The sequence below is a fragment of the Physeter macrocephalus genome, chromosome 1, assembly GCF_002837175.3.
Source record: "Physeter macrocephalus isolate SW-GA chromosome 1, ASM283717v5, whole genome shotgun sequence".
Lineage (NCBI taxonomy): Eukaryota > Metazoa > Chordata > Mammalia > Artiodactyla > Physeteridae > Physeter > Physeter macrocephalus.
This window is the reverse complement of record NC_041214.2, coordinates 36,613,967-36,634,659: the sequence shown is the minus strand read 5'-3', so window position 1 is coordinate 36,634,659 and position 20,693 is coordinate 36,613,967. Positions and strand designations below refer to the sequence as shown.

At 41.3% G+C, this 20,693-nt stretch overlaps 1 protein-coding gene across 2 annotated transcripts in view; it reads right to left on the bottom strand.

Annotated features, from left to right (window-relative positions):
* Positions 1–20,693, bottom strand: part of CPNE4 (copine 4) — a 613,382-nt gene that overhangs the window by 149,957 nt on the left and 442,732 nt on the right. For both annotated transcript variants that reach the window (XM_024115179.3, XM_055089937.1), the window contains exons 5-7: positions 15,962–16,036; positions 4,619–4,702; positions 1,528–1,617 (exon numbers count right to left, since the gene is read on the bottom strand). In XM_024115179.3, coding sequence (XP_023970947.1) covers positions 1,528–1,617; positions 4,619–4,702; positions 15,962–16,036 — 249 coding nt within the window. The remainder of the gene's footprint in view (positions 1–1,527; positions 1,618–4,618; positions 4,703–15,961; positions 16,037–20,693) is intronic.

Below are 20,693 nucleotides of genomic sequence, written 5' to 3'. Positions count from 1 at the left end.
ATGTCCACAGATAGTACAAAGTCCAAACAGAATGGTTTTAAACAAAGATGTAAAGTCACATTAAGAGTTTGGGACTAACCAATGGATAGAATTCTAAACTGATGGATGACATTGACAAATGCAAATAATTATATCCATTAGAAGAAAGTTTACAGGGCAAAAAGCATGAGGAAAGTATAAAGTTACAAAGACAAACATTGGCAGTGCCCATCTAACACTTTCCAGGGGAGTCGGTGCCTGCAACATGAATGTTTAGTCTGACTAACAGACCTATAATCCCATTGGGGTGGTAGGTGTCCCAGGCTTTTAAAGTCTCAAGCCATTAACCACCTCCATTATCCAGCTTCCCTGGCTCTGCTTTTAGGCTGTCACACAACCTTCTGAAAACCGTCTTCCCCATGGTTTGCCCACATGGAGAAAATGTTCTGGTAAAGCTGATATGAATGTTGAGTCTGCTTGAGGGTCATGTTTCTCACTGAACATGAACCTGTCGGCCTTTTGATTTATAGCTCTGGCCCCTATTGAATTTACTCAGTCGTCCTGAGTTGGTAGAGTCACCTCTGCGACACTGACAACATGGAGCTTCTGGACTTCCAAGGTAGAGATAGGGCCAGACCAGGGACCATAAGGAATGACTCTGGGAGTCTGCTTCGGGCACTTAGCCTATTGTCCTCCTTTGGTCATCCTGACTCTTATAATGAGTCTTTTCTTCCAACTTCTACATTCCCATGATACTCAAAAAGCATGTGTGGTAGACTGAAAAAAGTGGCCACCATACTCTGCAGCTCCTCCCACCAAGAGGTAGAGTCCATGTCCTATTTCCTCATCCCTGAATCTGGGATGGCTGTGTGACTGGCCAATAGAACTCAGAGGAAGTGACCTCATGTGAGTCTGAGACTGGGCCTTGAGATGTGCATGTTTTGTCCTGGCTCTTTTGGACCCTAAGATTGCTGAGTGTGTAAATCAAGCTAGCCTGCTGATCAATGAGAGACAAATGGCCCCGCCACCCTGATCATTCCAGATGACAGCCAGACAAACCCCAGAAGCAGAGGCGTCCTGCTCAGGTACAGCTGACTGCAAATACATGAGGAAGTCCATGCAAGATGAAGAAAAGAGCCTCCTAGATGAACTCAAATTGACAATGTACAGAATCATAAGCTAAATAAATGGCTATTGTTTTAAGTATTAAATTTTGGAGTAGTCTGTCATGTAGTGGTAGATAACTGATAACAACAGTATTTGTGTTTTTAATAACTCCCAAATATACCCTGAACTTATTGTCACAGTTTCTCTCCTAGAGACCATGGGATTTGCCACTTAATGTAACATGATTGAGATTTATCTCATGTTATCTCAGGATCCTCAATGGCTCCAGCAGAAAGGAGAGCCCTTGTTTCTTCCATAAAGATTGTAAGAGATTTGGGTAAATGATACAGAAAATTTTGGGTTTGCCAACATTCACTTGAAGAGAAAGAGGAGGGGTAAATATGTAAAATTACATTTCTCAGACATAGACAGATTTCTGACCTTCAGCCGGCGGTCGGGATCTCCACTGCATAGAGAATTTACTGATACTTTGAATGATTTCCAGGCTGGGCTTAAGTTATTCATCACAACCTGAGGAAAAAAAGAGAGGAGTGGTGGGTGGGAGAGGAAGTGCTTGACATTTTCACATTTCAACGTAAAAACTGCTTGAGAAACACTGAGGTGCTTATGAAAAGGGTAATTGTCTGGAACAAGTGCCTTAATGAAAACTTGGAGTAGTAAACCTTTCAAGGGTGCCCACTAGATGGATCGTTATGGGCAGAACTCTTGTGGTCACTGGCCTGGCTGTTAGTTCATGAATAATGACAATAATATTGTCCAGTATGTGGATGCTGGAGATGACCCCTTCTATATCAAAAGAGGTTGGGATTAAGGAGATGGGCTGCCTCTGCCTCTGATAAAGGATCCCCAATTCTGTAGGACTGTCAGTCCTACAGCATAAATTCTCTTCTACTGAGGTCAGCATACGTAAAGCCTATTGGTATGTGTGGGGGGGTGTGTGTGTGGCAGGACAATTCTGCTGCTGAAGAACTGAGCGGTCTTTGGTGCCCTGTGACCTTGGTTAGATCAGATTGCAAGTCAGAAGAAAAGTTTCTAGAAGAAAAATCCCAGGAATACATTTATACTAGGTATGCTCGGGAGGCATAACAGGGCAGATCTTCAGAACTTCAGGATCACAAACTAAGACTGCAATATCGTGAAACCCTTTTAAAAGCAGTTTACTAATCATGAACTTGGCTAAATCCTGCCTGAGAGTCTATTCGAGTCAAGTCTTATTCTGCCATCAGATGATTCAGTAATTCAATTTGGTTTAGCGTATGAGTATTTGCTCTGTGCCTAAGATTGTACTGTGTACTCTAGAGCAGGGGTTCCCAAAGTGTGGTTCCTGGACCAGCAGGAACTTGTTAAAAATGCAAATGTCTAGATTCCACCGAGACCTACTGACAGAAACTCTCGAGGTGGGCCGCTAGGTGATTCTGATGCATGATATTTGAGAACCACTGCTCTAGGGGACATACAAAGTTAAATGGAGTTCTGTCATATTGACTTTTCTTCCTATGAAGTTTTTAGTTAGCAGAGCCTTAGAATTGTAAAAAAAATAATTCTCTATCTACATAATTATTTTATAAGTGATTCCCTCTTCTCCTGAATTCCTAGATATAATGATGAATTATTGATTATACTGTAGGCTCATTATTAAATTTCCTTTAATGCATTAAAAAGTAGAAAAATAATGTTCCTGTGTGACTGCTTTTTGCTCTCATTCCCTGAATGAGCAAAGTGATAGTGAGAAGAAAAGTTAGATACAATTGTTTTGGTTAATTTAAATTTCTCACCTTTGTATAGAAATACTAAAAAGTGAAGATGTTTCATTACAACAGCTTCATAAAACTCAATAGCAGATCAAAATTTCAACTAGAAATTTCCTCTGAAATTAAAATCTGTGTGTGTGTGTGTGTGTGTGTGTATGCACACACACACGTGCTTACCCAGAGAGAACGATATTGCCTGGTATTTATTTTGTATCTATTGAGTAAGAAAGAGGAAAAATCAATGTTATGTTGATTGACTCATTGGAAAACTTTACAATCACAATTATGAGATTCCAGGAGCCCCTCGCAATGGGGTATGGGGAAGAGTTAGCGGTGGGGAAGAGGGGAATTTACCAAGAAGAGGGAGGGATGCCGTCAGGAGTGAAGAAGAAGTCTAACAATATGCCACCCCTCTTCTTTCTCCCTGCACATTCAAGTCCCCATGCACTGGCTGGAGCAAAGGCATGAACGGGTACCACTTCTGATTCTCCCCAACATTTAGTTACTTCTCCTGAAAGAACTTTGTTCCACCAAAGGAATCTTTATATGGGAAAAAGTTCTATTTGGTGATGGTGATGGGGTGCCACTCAGGGAAACCATCCCAGTTGCATTTGAAACTATTCCCCAGGGAATAGTTTGTGACTGTCCAAAATATCACATTATACTATCACAGGGAGTGGACATACTATCAATATTCAACTCCATTCATGTATTCATTCTTTTAGTAGACATACTTTATTAAATGCTAACCATGTACCAGATGACATCCACAGAACTAGACCATCCAAGACTATTCGATTCTTGTTTACTTTAAATATGACATGAAAAGTTCCCCTAATGCTACCTGCAACTCTGCTACTTCAGGAAAAAAGAAATGGATTTCTAGTGTGGGGTATGGGAACACAGCACCCCACTATCATCCTGAGAGAGTCATGAGAGTTCCTTCTTCCTTTACCCCACACTGGAAGCACATTTTTCTCTCAGTTCCAAGCCATTCCTCCTTATCAATGCACTTCTCACCCCCCCACAGTCTCTCTTGAACTGGCTTGTATATAAAATAAAATAAAAAGTGGAGACTAGGGTTGGTTGTTAAGTGGGTGTGTGGTGGTGGGTAGTGGGGGGTGGGATAGTGAAGGATAAGGTTTGGAGTCACGTGGAGAGAAGGTAGGAGGGTGAGAGGGAGATGCAGCCAGACCAAGTGCCTGCTGATACAGGACAGCCGTTCGTACGACAGATCTGACATCAGTCCTGTGTATGGACTTTCCCTGGAGAGGCAGATTGGCTTCTCAAATCGCAGCAAAGCTCAGGGTCAAACTCAATTCAAACCTCAGCTCTACCCCTTGCTCACTGGGAAGGTGACTTGACCTCCTCAAAGTTCAGTTTCTTCAACTGTAAAATGGGGTAATAATAATCATGTCAATGCATAGTTGTGAGAAGTAAATAAAATGATGCATATGAGATCACTCAGTCAAATGCTTGGTACCTAGTCATGTTTATTAAATATTAGCTAGTATTCATCTTTTTATAATTAATAAGTTGCTGGCTTTCTGCATTAAAGGTCAATAATGGAAAATCTGGGTGAGAACGTGTCTCCTCTTATAACACCCACATTGAGAATAAAGAGCCCTCTTAAGGACTGGGGAGACTTCAGGTCTTGGGGGATAGCTACAGACATTAAGAAAGGGAAGGGGTTTCTCAAAACAGGTCAGTGTTTCATCTTAAAGAGACGAGATGGCACAGCTGAAGACGGCTCTTCTCACCTCAGTTCGGTGCACAAGCTGCTGAGTTGCATCATCATTCATTCGAAAAATTTCCAGAAATGGGTCAGACTTACTGAAGAAATCCTACAATAGATAAGCAGAAATGAGTTGTTTCCCTACCCCTTGCACAAACACATTTGATATAGCCCTGGATAAAGTACCCCTGAATTTGACCCTTCCTTGCTTTATTCTTCATCCCTGAGACCCACCTTTGGCTAGAATGAGCTGTATCTTAAGCCCGAGTCCTTTGAGAAGTAAGGATTGGTTGACTGAAATCCCAAGTAGTCTTCAAAGATCCACCCAAATGCTGGTTCTCTAAGAAGCAGTGTATCTGCTGTCTTAAACATGTTAATTCTAGTTATTGTAAAGCCTATGTCTGATGACTACAGTATCTGGATCACTGTGGGTCTGTTTTTATTATCTGTTTCTCCATTCTGCCTCTTGTTATGCTTGTTAATTTTTTATTAACTACTAGACACTGTGTAAAAAAAAATTATAAAGGCTATAGATGAGTCTTCAGCTCTGGCAAGAAATTAGAATGGGGGCAGTCACCTGAACCCAATTAGGATTGAGCTCTTTAGAGCCTGGTTTCTTCAGAAGTCTTTAAAGGCCCAACCTATTTCTGATTCCTTTATTCCTTGGGTATAATCCTTAAAGGGCTCCCACTCAAAAACTCACTGTTTATGAGGGCTGTTCCTTCTTGACAAGCCCTTAAGGCTCATTTCTGCTTGTGAGACTCTGAAAGACTCTGTTTACTTCCATAATCTCTTGTTTCTATAGTTACTGGTTCAGTTTCTCTCTATGCTGCTATTTGCTAATTAGTGAATGCCTTGAGGGGATAAGTCACTCCAACGGTTGGGCTGCTTCCCTTCTCTGAAGCCTCTACAAATAACCCAAGCTCTCCCTGAAGTCCTGAACTCCAGTTTTACTTCCCCAACCCCATGAGACTATTAAAAGCACTGCTCAGTTTCTCTGTTTCTTAGTAGCTATTTTCTGCTAGGCTTCCCAGCTTCTCTATCCCTGGGTTTTATGAATCAGCTTTATGGAATTGCCTTGAGTGGAAAATCTGCATAGAATGTCTGAATCACCTCAATGGATTTCTCTTCTCTCCAACTTCTCTGACCCTGAATCTTGACTGCCTTAAGACCCTCAAACAGATGTCTCTTGTACCTTTTCCATTGTTTATAGTTGTTTTCAGTGGTAGAGTAATGTAAAACAAACAGGCACTTTAATACTGGAAGCAGACCTGTCCATATCCTTCTTTCAAACTTGGCTTCTTACACTGATAGATTATAAACTCTCAGAAAGGAGGAATTATGTCTTATTTTCCTTTAAATTTCTACCATAGCATCTTCCATAGCATCTAGCTTTTAGTGACACACAGTGTTTACTGAATGTATGAATGAATACATAAATGAATGAGTGAGTGACAAGAAAACCAGGTACAGAATAGGAGGCTATCTGAGAAACAGCTTTGGTTATCACATTCTTACTATGTATTTCACTAGGTAATTCCCTGCCCCAGAAATCTAGACAGCAGCAAAGCAGAATAAAGCCTACAGCCATCCTAGTCTTTAGCTCGACAAAGTACTCTCAGGGGATATACTGATCATAGAGCTCTTGTGCTTGATATTAAGATACAAGGAAGAATAAAATCTTTTCTCATCCCTCCAAAGGGCCATCTAGTTTTGTGCTAAGTACACACATAAACATAACAAAGGGCTAAGTATTAATGAATGAATAACAGAGAAGAGGGAAAGTCAATGGATTTTGACTGCAAAATATGGTTGTGAGGAGGATGTTTCTAGGGAGGGAATGGAGTGAGTGAAGGTGTAAAAGAATAAACATAGAAAGGACACACCAAGTAGCTGAATTACCCTGCAGCCTCAGGAGGTGTAGGGGAGGAATCTGAGGCAGTACTGGTGGAGGTGCCTCCATAAGGTGAAGGGCCTTAAACGTGCACCTGGTGTTTGCACTTACCTGAGAGGAGGTGGGGAGCCACTGAAGGATTTTGACCAGGAAAAAATAACATGGTTGGCTCTGTAGTGAAAACTTTGTAGACTACCTTTGAAGGAGGAGGGAGATGGGGATATCTGTCTTCCGTTTGGCTGTCCTCCCTACCCAACCATGATCAAACACCCAGAGTCTGGAAAATACCCTCTACCCTATTTCTGAAGGTGCCTGATTGACAACACAGAGTTCATCAGTTAGTCTGCCCTGCAAAACTTGTCTCTTCACAAAAATGGCCCCTGCTTTCCTCCAGACACACTTCTATCTGATTGTTACCACTATGTGTAACTGAGCGGGACTTTATGGGGCCTTCCCGGGACAGGCACTTCCCCCATATCCTCTGCTTTAGCTTCTCTCTGAAGTACCCAGATAACAGTATTTGATGCACATTTCCTGAGTTGTTTTACAGATGTGAAAACCTCCCACTAAATGGAAGATGTTAACTACTTGATGACCTGGAGCCTCCTGGAGCCTCAGGACTCATAATGTAAAACCCCTGTGACACCACCCTGTTACCTCTCCATCAGCCAGTCAGAGAATTGTGCATGAGCTGATTACATACCCTGCGACCCCTTCCCTCCCCAGGCATTTAAAAAATGCTTTGCCGAGGGAATTCCCTGATGGTGCAGTGGTTAGGTTTCTGAACTTTCACTGCCTTTCACTGGAGAGGGTGCAGGTTCAATCCCTGGTCAGGGAACTAAGATCCTGAAAGCCAAGTGGTGTGGCCAAAAAAAAAAAAGCTTTGCTGAATTTTAGAGCATAAGCCACCCATCTCCTTGCATGACACTGCAATAAATCTTTCTCTGCTCCAAACTCTGATGTTTCAGTTTGTTTGGCCTCACTGTGCATCAGGCACACATACTTGCACTAACATACGTATCTGCTCAAGACATTTGCCCCTCGAACTTATTTCTGTTTCAACACTCATGTTAAAGAACCAGAGCCTCCCTCCTCAATTCCTAGTGTGGGCACTTTAGCTTGTTTTGCATGCCCTTGGGGCCCTTCTCCAGGATCCACAGGCATTGACCCCTGAGATAGATTGTTGATCCCTCAGGGAATGTATATGTCAATTGTACTTAAGAATTGCTCAACACACTGGAGGAACGCTATCAGTTCTTTTTCTTTTTCCTTTTATTGATAATTTTAAATGTTTGCTATCATTTTTTCAAAAAATAGAAAATATAGAAAGAAGGAAAAAATAGCCCATAATCCCACCCATAATACCACAACTATCAGTAACATTTTTTCTTTTTTTTTTTTTTTTTTTTTTGTGGTACGCGGGCCTCTCACTGTTGTGGCCTCTCCCGTTGCGGAGCACAGGCTCCGGACGCGCGGGCTCAGCGGCCATGGCTCATGGGCCCAGCCGCTCCGCGGCACGTGGGATCCTCCCGGACCGGGGCACGAACCCACGCCCCCTGCATCAGCAGGCGGACTCTCAACCACTGTGCCACCAGGGAAGCCCAGTAACATTTTGATAAATTTTTTTCTAGAATCTAGACATAATTTTCTTTCTTTCTTTTAAAAAATGTTTGTAATCGTACACTATATACACTTTGGTACCCTATTTTTTTCTCTTGGAAGTATATTGCAATGTTTTTTCTGCTTTATTTCACATGCTTTTAAGATACTATTTAGGATTGGCATGGAGTTGTTGTCAGGAGGATGTACTGGAACAGGGAAGAGCAAAATCTGACTCCATGTTGGATCTGTTTCTTTGACTTTAACCTTTGATTTTCATTGCTTTTGTTACTATAATCATACATAATGGTCTGCCCCAGGGAACCCTTCCCCTCTGCCTGAATGTTAAACTAAAGGGCCTTTGTTCAGCTCACAGGGAGACAATCTGACCCTGCCCACCTATGAATGGCTGTAGAAAGGAAGAAATTCTCACATACCCTCCCTGATGCTGGCCAAGCCAGGCAAAACTAACGGCCTTTTTACTTTACTTCCTCACCTCCTCCCCCTCTCTGTTCTATAAAATAAACTGGCATCCAGACCTCGGTAAGATGGTTTTGGGGACACTAGTCTGCCATCTTCTCGGTCTTCCAGCTTTCCAAATAAAGTCACTATTCCTTGCCTCAACATCTCATCTCCCGATTTATTGGTCTGTTGTGTGGCGAGCAGAGTGAGCTTGGACTTGGTAACAGTACTATAAATGAAGAAAAGGAAGATCAGGATATAATCTTAATCTTCAAGTAAATAAAAAATCTAACATGTAGCACACTGGCTTTCAAATCCTGATTCCACCATATACAGTCTGGGTGATCTGGGACAGGATATTTAATTTTTCCACGTCTCAGTTTCTTTGTCCATAAATGCAGAGGGTATTACCTTTTCCTCATAGCAATGCAGAAGGATTATAGTTGCTGATGCACCTAAGTGTTGAGTCCAGTGCCTGGCACACGGTCATCACTCAGAAAGCACTACTGCTATTAATTATTACCAATAAAAGAGAGAATGCTTGAGGACACTTAGTAAAGCACTATACAAATATCAGGGATGATTACTATTTTTTTTTTTTTTTTTTTTGCGGTACGTGGGCCTCTCACCATTGTGGCCTCTCCCGTTGCGGACTGCAGGCTCTGGACGCACAGGCCCAGCGGCCATGGCTCATGGGCTCAGCCACTCTGCAGCATATGGGATCCTCCCAGACCAGGGCACGAACCCATGTCCCCTGCATCGGCAGGTGGACTCTCAACCACTGCACCACCAGGGAAGCCCACTATTTTTTTTTAAATGTTAGGAAGAGCTCTTTTTTAAAAAAATTAATTAATTTATTTATTTATTTTTGGCTGCGTTGGGTCTTCGTTGCTGCGCGTGGACTTTCTCTGGTTGCAGCAAGCAGGGGCTACTCTTCGTTGTGGTGCACAGGCTTCTCATTGTGGTGTCTTCTCTTGTTGTGGAGCACAGGTTCTAGGCACGTGGGTTTCAGTAGTTGTGGCATGTGGGCTCAGTAGTTATGGCTTGTGGGCTCTAGAGCGCAGGCTCAGGTGTTGTGGCACATGGGCTTATTTGGTCCACGGCATGTGGGATCCTCCTGGACCAGGGCTTGAACCTGTGTCTCCTGCATTGGCAAGTGGATTCTTAACCACTGTGCCACCAGGGACGCCTCAGGCATGATTAATATTAAAAAGGCATCTGATTTCTGAAAATAAAACAACTCATAAGCAGCTCAAATACATCTAAATGTACACTCAGAGATTCATAGTTAAAAACAACAAATCTGTTTGTAATTTTATGGTTACTTGACCACAATCTGGAATTTTCAGCTTCCTTTGCTTGACCATCAGCATTAAGATGGCCTTTGGGACAGTTCAGTACAATGAAAATTAATAATAAAATTAATTTTATTCAGTACAATAAAAATTAAAATAAAAGGCATTTCACTGAAGTTTTGCTATGGTAAAATGTTTTAATAACTTGGAGGCTATGTCCCTGCTCTTTTAGTCCAATATGAAAGAAATTTAGTCAAGTGAGAGGTCAGTAAGCAATCAGCTGAGGTTTGAAAGAGAAAAGGAAGCAGTGCATAGCCATGACAGTGATCATGAAAACAGAATATTGGAACTAGAAAAGATTGTTTGAATGATATGGGGTCATATCCAGACTCTATAGCTTCCTCGCCTTGTGACTTTGGGCAAATTTTTTGACCTCACTATGCATCATCTGTAGACTGGAAATAATAAGACCCATTTTTAAGAATATGTTGAGTTTTGGGGGTAATGTAGTTAGACACCTGACACCTGGTACATTGTAGATGCTCATGAATGATAATTTGCTTTCATTAATGCAGGCTGGATTAGTTTTCAGGTAGGCATACTTGAACATAGTAAAATCACAGCACAGCATGAGAGAGTTAATGTTGCTATAGAACAGGGTCAGCAAAGTATGGTAGGTGGCCCAAATTCAGCCCACTGCCTGTTCGTTTGGGTTTTTTAAGCTTTTTTCTTTTTTAAAAATTTATTTATTTACTTTTTGGCTGTGTTGGGTCTTTTTTGCTGCATGTGGGCTTTCTCTAGTTGCAGGGAGTGGGGGTTACTCTTTATTGCGGTGCATGGGCTTCTAATTGTGGTGGCTTCTCTTGTTGCAAAGCATGGGCTCTAGAGCACGCAGAGTTCAGTAGTTGCGGTGTGTGGGCTCAGTAGTTGTGGCTTGCAGGCTCTAGAACGCAGGCTCGGTAGTTGTAGTGCACAGGCTTAGTTGCTCTGTGGCATGTGGGATCTTCCTGGACCAGGGCTTGAACCCGTGTCCCCTGCATTAGCAGGCAGATTCTTAACCACTGCACCAACAGGGAAGTCCCCCACTGCCTGTTTTTGTGAATAAAGTTTTATTGGAACACTGCCATGCTCATTCATTTACATATTGTCTATGGCTGTTTCCATGCTGCAAAGGCAAAGATGCATTGTTGGGACAGAGACCATACAACCTGCAAGTCTAAACTATTCACCATCTGACCTTTATAGGAAATGTTTTCCAACCTCTCCTTCAGAGACAGATTCAATTGCTTATACAGCACCCCATCGAACTAGCATCATGACAATATTAAAAAATACAGCTTAGGGCTTCCCTGGTGGCACTGTGGTTGAGAATCTGCCTGCTAATTCAGGGGACATGGGCTCGAGCCCTGGTCTGGGAGGATCCCACATGCCGCGGAGCAACTAGGCCCGTGAGCCACAACTACTGAGCCTACGTGTCTGGAGCCTGTGCTCCGCAACGGGAGAGGCCGCGATAGTGAGAGGCCCGTGCACTGCTGAAGAGTGGCCCCCGCTTTCCACAACTAGAGGAAGCCCTCGCACAGAAACGAAGACCCAACACAGCCAAAAATAAATAAATAAACAAATGTGGGGTTTAAAAAAAATACAGCTTATAATGATCATGATTACATATATGAGGAGCACCAGTGTGAGAATCAGGTCCAACACACCGTCATGAATACTTTCTCAGGAAAGGGAGGACAAAGAACACTTTGTCAGCTTGAATGTTCCAAAGGGAGTACATTCATATCTCTACTTGTTAGATTAATCACCAACCAGCTGCTAATGTAATAAATGTGATTTAGGAGTTAAAAAGCCTATCTCTCCACAAAGTGAATTGCATTAACAGTAGACAAATAAGTTATTTCTTGCAAGCCTCGTCTATTTTATATGCGGCTCTCATGAAGCCTACTTCTCAGATTTCAAGGACTCTGGATTTCCGTCCTGAATAAATAGCTGCTGGTTTCCTGGACAGCATTGGAAAGGGGAGTTTAAAATGACAGAAAATGACAAAAAAGGGACATTATCTGTCATTGTGGTTTGCAAAAGTACTATTATACTCCACAATAGCAGTTCTCAAACTTTTTGGTTTCAGGACACTTTCACACTCTTAAAAATTATTGAGGACACCAAGGACCTTTTGTTTATGTGGATTATATCTGTCAATATTTTACCATATTATAAATTAAAACAGAAATTTTAAAAATATTCATTTGTTATATCATTTTAAAAGTAATAAAGATAAACCTATGACATCATATAAAAAATAACATTTTAATGGAAAATAATTATATTTTCCAAATGTATAAAATTGTCAGGAGAATATTATTTTACATCTTTGTAGATCAATTTAATGACTGAATCAATAGAAAGCAGCCGGATTCTCATATCTATTGTTGCATTCAATCTGTTGTGATACTAGGCATCATATAGCTTCTGGAAAACCACTGTACACATGTGACAGAATGAGAGTGAAGAAAGAAAATAATGTCCCAGTATTGCTATGAAAATGGTTTTGACCTCATGCATTCTCTGAAATGGTCTTGGGACCTGGGAGCACACCTTGAGGACTGCTGCCTTGTAGCATACATACACTCACCTTCCTCTTCTCTGGCTCCCCACTTCCCTAAAATACATGGGAACATAACCAAGTTCTCCACAGCCCAAGATCAATCCAACTTGTATTCATTAACCCTCTGCCCTGAAGAAGATTTAGATTGTAGTTAGGCAACCTGATTGAGTCCCTCTCTGTTACTAATTATCTGTGAGTGTGTGTGTGTGTGTGTGTGTGTGTGTGGCCTTTGGTAAGTCATTTCACATCTCTGAACCTCGATGTTCTCATACTTAAAAGAGGGCAATTGTATTAGGCAGAGCTTTCTACCATATTGCAATTTTTCAAATGTATATAGAAATTAGTTGCTCTCATGATACTAGTTGGCAAAATGTTTTAAATTAAGAGATTTGTTTATTTCAGTGGCTTTTAGTCATGGTCTATTTTCTCAATTAATATAAGATTAACTGTTAACATGCAGGTAGCTACACCCTCATTTAGTGCTAAAGGCTAGAAGGAGGTCCTCCTTGAGAACCACTGGGAACACTCTTACCAGCTGTAACATGAAATAATTGTCCTCTATTATTCTGATTCTATCACAAAAATACTGTGGCAGGTTGATTTTCCACTACAATGTCCACTGTCCACACTCTTTTCTATATTATGACTCCCCCATCAAGGCATGGAGTCGCTCTCCTCTCCTCGACTCTGGGCTGCCTTATGACTCACTTGCATGACTTTGAAGACTAGGTCAGAAAAGGCCACACAGCTTTTCCCTGCTTCTCTTGGGATGTTCTCTTTGGGAAAAGCCAGCCACAATGTAGAAAGTGTGACAAACCTAAGACCACCATGAAGGCAGTCTAGCTGACTGAGCTGGTGGATCCCAGCCTTCCAGTCATCCCATGTGCCAGGCATGTGAGTAAAGCTCCTCCACCAGCTGAGTATAACTGAAGAATTGCCCAGTTGAAACCTGCCTGAATTTCTAACCTCAAAATTATGACATATAATAAAGTAGTTGTTAGTATAAGTTGCCCGGTTTTGAGGTGGTTTGTGATGCAGCAATAGATAACCGGGCAGCAATGTCTTTGTGTAAGTCATCCGGCATTGCTGAGCCTCTGTTTCCTGAAGAGGTTGTGTGAGATGATCTTCATGGTACCATCTTGCTCCTCAACTCTACAACTTTGCCCTCTCTCCACTTGAGACCATTCACCCCCCAGTCCACTGGAGCAATGGCCTCTGCTTTGGTCTGAACAGGGCCCACTCCCCTCTTGGTGACTGAGTCTGGGAAAGATACCACCATATTATGGAGGACCTGGGGTCTCCAGCTCCATGGTATTGGGGTCTCAGCAATGAGCAATTGAGGGCCCTGGGCAATCGGCACAGCCGAGGGTGGGAACGGCCATCGAGAACCACGGTAAGTGCTGCATGGGGCTCTTTCAGTTCTGTGAGCAAGCAAGTGCTCATTTGAATGAAGGGAAACTGCTCAAACACCTTAGAGCCAATGGACCCACTAACAAACCCCCATGGCCCCTTGCATTATAACATAAGTCAGCTAGAGGACATGACTAAGTGGAAAGAAGCCATTATAAGCCATTAAGTGAGTAGTTTAAAACTGCAACACACTGACCCAATGGCTTATAATTGTCACCAGGAAAGATGCTACAAAGCAGTCTGGTGAGTTATTCTGAAACTTGAAGATGACGGGAGAGAAAGAGCACGATGATCACAGGAAGTGAGGGATAAGAGCTTACACCCCACAGACATCAATGCACTTTACAGTTCCCAGCACCTTGCTCACCTAATGTCAAAAGGTAGCAGTTTGTGAAAGTGTCACACAATCCCCTCAGGACAAAAACATCCAAATATAATTCTTTCTTAAGAACAAAGTCTTTCCTAATGTCCCCAGGCAGAATGGATTACCCTTTTCAGGATTCTCTGATTGTGTATCATCCTCTTATGGCTCTAGTATCATTATATCACTTGTTGTTTAAATTGATGTGTCACTTAGATGGTGAATTCAAGGTTGTGGGTGTAAGAGAAGTTCAAAGTGTGCCCTTTTCCTGCCAACTGATGCATAACAAGCATACAACAAAGGTTTGGTAAATGAATGATGAATGAGTGGATAAATGAACAAATAAGAGAGTGAATTAATGAATGCATAAATGGACTGAGTACTTTTTGTAGGTGAAAATGAACTATGCCAGGACATAAACTGCTGCTTAAGGCTATGGGGAATTGCTTGAGTGCTTTACCTTTTCCAGCCTAATGCCTGTAAGCAATTGTTTGAAAAAGCAGTCCCACATCCCCGTATCGCCTCTTCCTTAGTTGTACGCTTGGAAAATGGAGTCCTTTGTGAATACATTTATGGATATGATGTGCTTTTTGACTCAAGGATATGGTTGGAGGAAAATAATAAATATATGGTGAGGTTGGAGAGGAAACTTTTTTTTAAAGGGGTGGAGACTGTAGAACTTTTTCTGTATATACAAGACTCATACGGCCTGTGATAGGGTGGAAGTCGTGAGATACAACAGAAAGAGTACAGATGGGAGTCAGACTGACATGGGACTGAGTCCTCAGTTTCACCACCAACTAGCAGGGTATTGTGGCCATGAGCATGTGCTTTGCAGACCTCCCACTCCAGGGAGTGTAACCTACCATGGACTCCAGCTGCTGTGCTCTGAAATCCAGCCCTGCCCTCACTCGGAGGCCAGGCTGACTGTGAGCTTCTCCCAACCAGTACTGTGTGTGTAGGGGATATAAAGGCACTCATGGGAGACACAGGACTCTCTTGCTGGCTAACTTTTGCTCTAGGACTCCTTGATGGCCTTGTGGAACCTTCCTTAGACTACATTGCATTGCAGGAGCTGCCACTTCTCTCCTGCTCTCCTTTACTTATATTCAGACTTACATTGTGGTCTGTCACCTCTCCCAGATTTCCTCCCAATGTTCCCTACACAAGCATTTCTTCTAATAAAATCCTTGCATTGTTAACCCTGTCTTGTTGTCTCTTTCTTGGACTATCTGGATAACACATGGAGTGACTTTAGACAATTACTTCATCTTTGAATCTGTTTCTTCACCAAGGTCTAAACAGGGTTAATAATACCTGTTACATGGGTGCTATAAGAATGACTAACTGTGATCATACTTAAAAGGCTCTTAACCAGGCAAATATAGAGGCTTAATAAATGTTACTTTTCTTCCCTTTCACATCTCCTCTTTTCCTTTGAAAAGTTCCTAGCACTGTGGTTAAATTGCATTTACTTATGCACATATGACCTGTGGCATTTGGGAAGAAATGAAGTCTTAGTGTAATAAAGTGGTCCTGTTTTAATTATAGTCCCTCCCACTTCTCATTAACTGCTTCTCAATTTGGGAGAAGCTTAACTTTGCAGACCTCTCTGAAATCTTTGATGTGTTTAATAATGTGAGTTGAAAGGGAAAAAATAGCTGTGAGGGAGAATCTTATTAAGCTTTGTGTGCTAGTTTTATTACTACCTTCAATAAAGCCGATACCAAACACTTTACCTTGTCATCCAATTTCCGTGCATTGAAGGCAAGCTCAACGTAGTCATCATTGCCAGATAATTCCTCAGCAATCACCTAAAGGAAAAAGGACACTTCAGGTGCAGTGGCAGTTGGACAACTAAGCCCAGGAATTCATGAACAATTTAGCTCATGCTTGATCCAAAAATCAACAAAGACTGACATTTGGCATGGAGTTTCCCACAACCCAGTGAAGATGGCACAGCATCTCCAGGTGTACAGGGAACTCCCTAGAACAGACCACAGAAGATAACTTGATCTCATCTGTGCTGAGCATGAGAACATGAGATATGGGGTGTAAGCTAAGGGAAGAGGTTTTGGAGGAGCAATAAGGAAGAGCTTCTTCCTTCAAAGGTCACACAGCACTGAATGGCATGTCCATATAATTATATACATTTTCTTCTTTGGGAAGTGACAAAAAAGGAGGAGCAGGCAGCAATATTTCTTCACCGTTTTGAATCACACCACCAAGGGACTGGGAATAAACTGGTCTCTACATCCCTTCCAGACCAATGAATATAAGATCATCAAAGAAATGTTCTAATTCCAGTGTTTCAAAAAAGACTGTCCCTGGGCTTTGAGAGAGAGAGAGAGAGAGAGAGAGAGAGAGAGGAGAATAAGGAACTAAACCCTTAACTCTCAAGAACAGAGAATTCCTGACAAAGACTTTGACATAAGTGAAGAGTTAATAACCTAACAACCTTTTTCATAAAAGATCACTTCCCAATATTGAATAGTGACTCTCAAAACCCTGGAACAGAAACTGGTGCAAAAGAAGTGAGGAGACCAGCCTGAGGAGCAGGGGCAGGAGCTTCGAGACTAAGGTAGCATGAAAACCATGTGGAGGACAGGCTCTTGGTGCTCCAGCCAGGTGTCAGGGCTGTGCCACTGAAGTGGAAGAGCCAAGTTCAGGACACTGGTACACAAGAGACCTACAAGCTCCACATAATACCAAATGGCAAAAATCTCCCAGAGATCTCCATCTGAACGCCAAGACACAGCTCCACTCAATGATCAGCAATCTACAGTGCAGGACACCTTATGCCAAAAAACTAGCAAGACAGGAAGACAACCCCATCCATTAGTACAGAGGCTGCCTAAAATCATAATAAGGCCACAGACACCCCAAAACACACTACCACATGTGGACTTGCTCACCAGAAAGACAAGAACCAGCCTCATCCACCAGAACACAGGCATTAGTCCCCTCTATCAGGAAGCCTACACAACCCAATGAACCAACCTTAGCCACTGGTGACAGACACCAAAAACAATGGAAACTACGAACCTGCAGGCTGTGAAAAGGAGATCCAAAAAACAGTAAGTTAAGCAAAATGAGAAGACAGAGAAACACACAGCAGATGAAGGAACAAGGCAAAAACCCGCCAGACCTAACAAATGAAGAGGAAATAGGCAGTCTACCTGATAACGAATTCAGAATAATGATAGCAAAGATGATCCAAAATCTTGGAAATATAATAGAGAATATACAAGAAACCTTTAGCAAGGACCTAGAAGAACTAAAGAGCAAACAAACAGTGATGAACAACACAATAAATGAAATTAAAAATTCTCGAGAAGGGATCAATAGCAAAATAACTGAGGCAGAAGAACGGAAAAGTGACCTGGAAGATAGAACAGTGGAAATAACTACTGCAGAACAGAATAAAGAAAAAAGAATGAAAAGAATTGAGGACAGTCTCAGAGACCTCTGGGACAACATTAAACACACCACCATTCGAATTATAGGGGTCCCAGAAGAAGAAGAGAAAAAGAAAGGGACTGAGAAAATATTTGAAGAGATTACAGTTGAAAACTTCCCTAATATGGGAAAGGAAATAGTTAGTCAAGTCCAGGAAGCACAAAGAGTCCCATACAGGATAAATCCAAGGAGAGACACATGAAGACACATATTTATCAAACTATCAAAAATTAAATACAAAGAACAAATATTAAATGCAGCAAGGGAAAAACAACAAGTAACACATAAGGGAATCCCCATAAGGTTAACAGCTTATCTTTCAGCAGAAACTCTGCCAGCCAGAAGGGAGGGGCAGGACATATTTAAAGTGATGAAGGAGAAAAACCTACAATCAAGATTACTCTACCCAGCAAGGATCTCACTCAGATTCAACAGAGAAATTAAAACACTTACAGACAAGCAAAAGTAAGAGAATTCAGCACCACCAAACCAGCTTTCCAACAAATGCTAAAGGAACTTCTCTAGGCAGGAAACACAAAAGAAGGTAAAGACCTACAATAATAAACCCAAAACAATTAGGAAAATGGTAATAGGAACATACATATCAATAATTACCTTAAATGTAAATGGATTAAATGCTCCAACCAAAAGACACAGACTGGCTGAATGGATACAAAAACAAGACCTGTATATATGCTGTCTACAAGAGACCCACTTCAGACCTAGGGACACATACAGACTGAAAGTGAGGGGATGGAAAAAAGATATTCCATGCAAACGGAAATCAAAAGAAAGCTGGAGTAGCAATTCCCATATCGCACAAAATAGACTTTAAAACAAAGACTACTATCAAGCTTTAAATGATACATTAAACAAGATGGACTTAATTGATATTTATAGGACATTGATCAAAAATAACAGAATACACATTCTTCTCAAGTGCCCATGGAATATTCTCCAGGATAGATCATATCTTGGGTCACAAATCAAGTCTTGGTAAATTGAAGAAAATTGAAATCGTATCAAGTATCTTTTCTGACCAAAATGCGATGAGACTAGATATCAATTACAGGAAGAAATCTGTAAAAAATACAGAAACATGGAGGCTAAACAATATGCTTAAATAACCAACAGATGACTGAAGAAATCAAAGAGCAAATCAAAAAATACCTAGAAACAACTGACAATGAAAACACAATTACCCAAAACCTATGGGATGCAGCAAAAGCAGTTCTAAGAGGGAAGTTTACAGCAATACAATCCTATCTTAAGAAACAAGAAACAACTCAAATAAACAACCTAAATTTACACCTAAAGCCATTAGAGAAAGAAGAACAAAAAACCCCCAAATTTAGCAGAAGGAAAGAAATCATAAAGATCAGATCAGAAATAAATGAAAAAGAAATGAAGGAAACGATAGCAAAGATCAAGAAAACTAACTCACCTTATACCTAGAGGAACAAGGGAATGAAGAACAAACAAAATCCAGTTAGTAGAAGGAAAGAAATCATAAAGATCAGAGCAGAAATAAATGAAATAGAAACAAAAAACAATAGCAAAGATCAATAAAACTAAAAGCCAGTTCTTTCAGAAGATAAAAATAATTGATAAACCTTTAGCCACACTCATCAGGAAAAAGAGGGAGAGGACTCAAATCAATAAAATCAGAAATGAAAAAGGAGAAGTTACAATGGAGACTGCAGAAATACAAAGCATCCTAAGAGACTACTACAAGCAACCCTATGCCAATAAATTGGACAACCTGGAAGAAATGGACAAATTCTTAGAAAGGTGTGACCTTCCAAGACTGAACCAGGAAGAATTAGAAAATATGAACAGACCAATCACAAGTAATGAAATTGAAACTGTGATTAGAAATCTTCCAACAAACAAAAGTCCAGGACCAGATGGCTTCACAGGTGAAGTCTATCAAACATTTAGAGAAGAGCTAACACTCATTCTTCTCAAACTTTTCCGGAAAATTGTAGAGGAAGGAACACTCCCAAACTCATTCTACAAGGCCACAATCACCCTGATACCAAAACCAGACAAAGATGTCACAATAAAAGAAAACCACAGGCCAATATCATTGATGAACCTAGATGCAAAAATCCTAAACAAAATAGTAGCAAACAGAATCCAACAGCACATTAAAAGAATCATACACTATGATCAAGTAGGGTTTACCCCAGGAATGCAAGCATCTTCAATATATGCAAATCAATCAACGTGATACACCATATTAACAAATTGAAGGAGAAAAACCATATGATCATCTCAATAGATGCAGAGAAAGCTTTCAAAAAAATTCAACACCGACGTATGATAAAAACACTCCAAAAAGTAGGCATAGAGGGAACTTTCCTCAACATAATAAAGGCCATATATGACAAACCCACAGCCAACATTGTCCTCAGTGGTGAAAAACCGAAACCATTTCCACTAAGATCAGGAACAAGATAAGTTTGCCCACTCTCACCACTATTATTCAACATTGTTTTGTAAGTTTTAGCCATAGCAATCAGAGAAGAAAAAGAAAGAAAAGGAATCCAAATTGGTAAAGAAGTAAAGCTGTTTGGCTTCCCTGGTGGCACAGTGGTTGAGAGTCCGCCTGTCGATGCAGGGGACACGGGTTCGTGGCCCGGTCCGGGAAGATCTCACATGCCGCGGAGCGGCTGGGCCCGTGAGCCATGGCCGCTGAGCCTGTGCTCCGCAACGGGAGAGGCCACAGCAGTGAGAGGCCCGCGTACCGCAAAAAAAAAAAAAAAAAAGCTGTCACTGTTTGTAGATGACATAATGCTACACATAAAGAATCCTGAAGATGCTACCAGAAAACTACTAGATCTAATCAATGAATTTGGTAAAGTAGCAGGATACAAAATTAATGCACAGAAATTTGTTGCATTCGTATACACTAATGATGAAAAATCTGAAAGTGAAATTAGGGAAACACTCCCATTTACCATTGTATCAAAAAGAATAAAATATCTAGGAATAAACCTACCTAAGAAA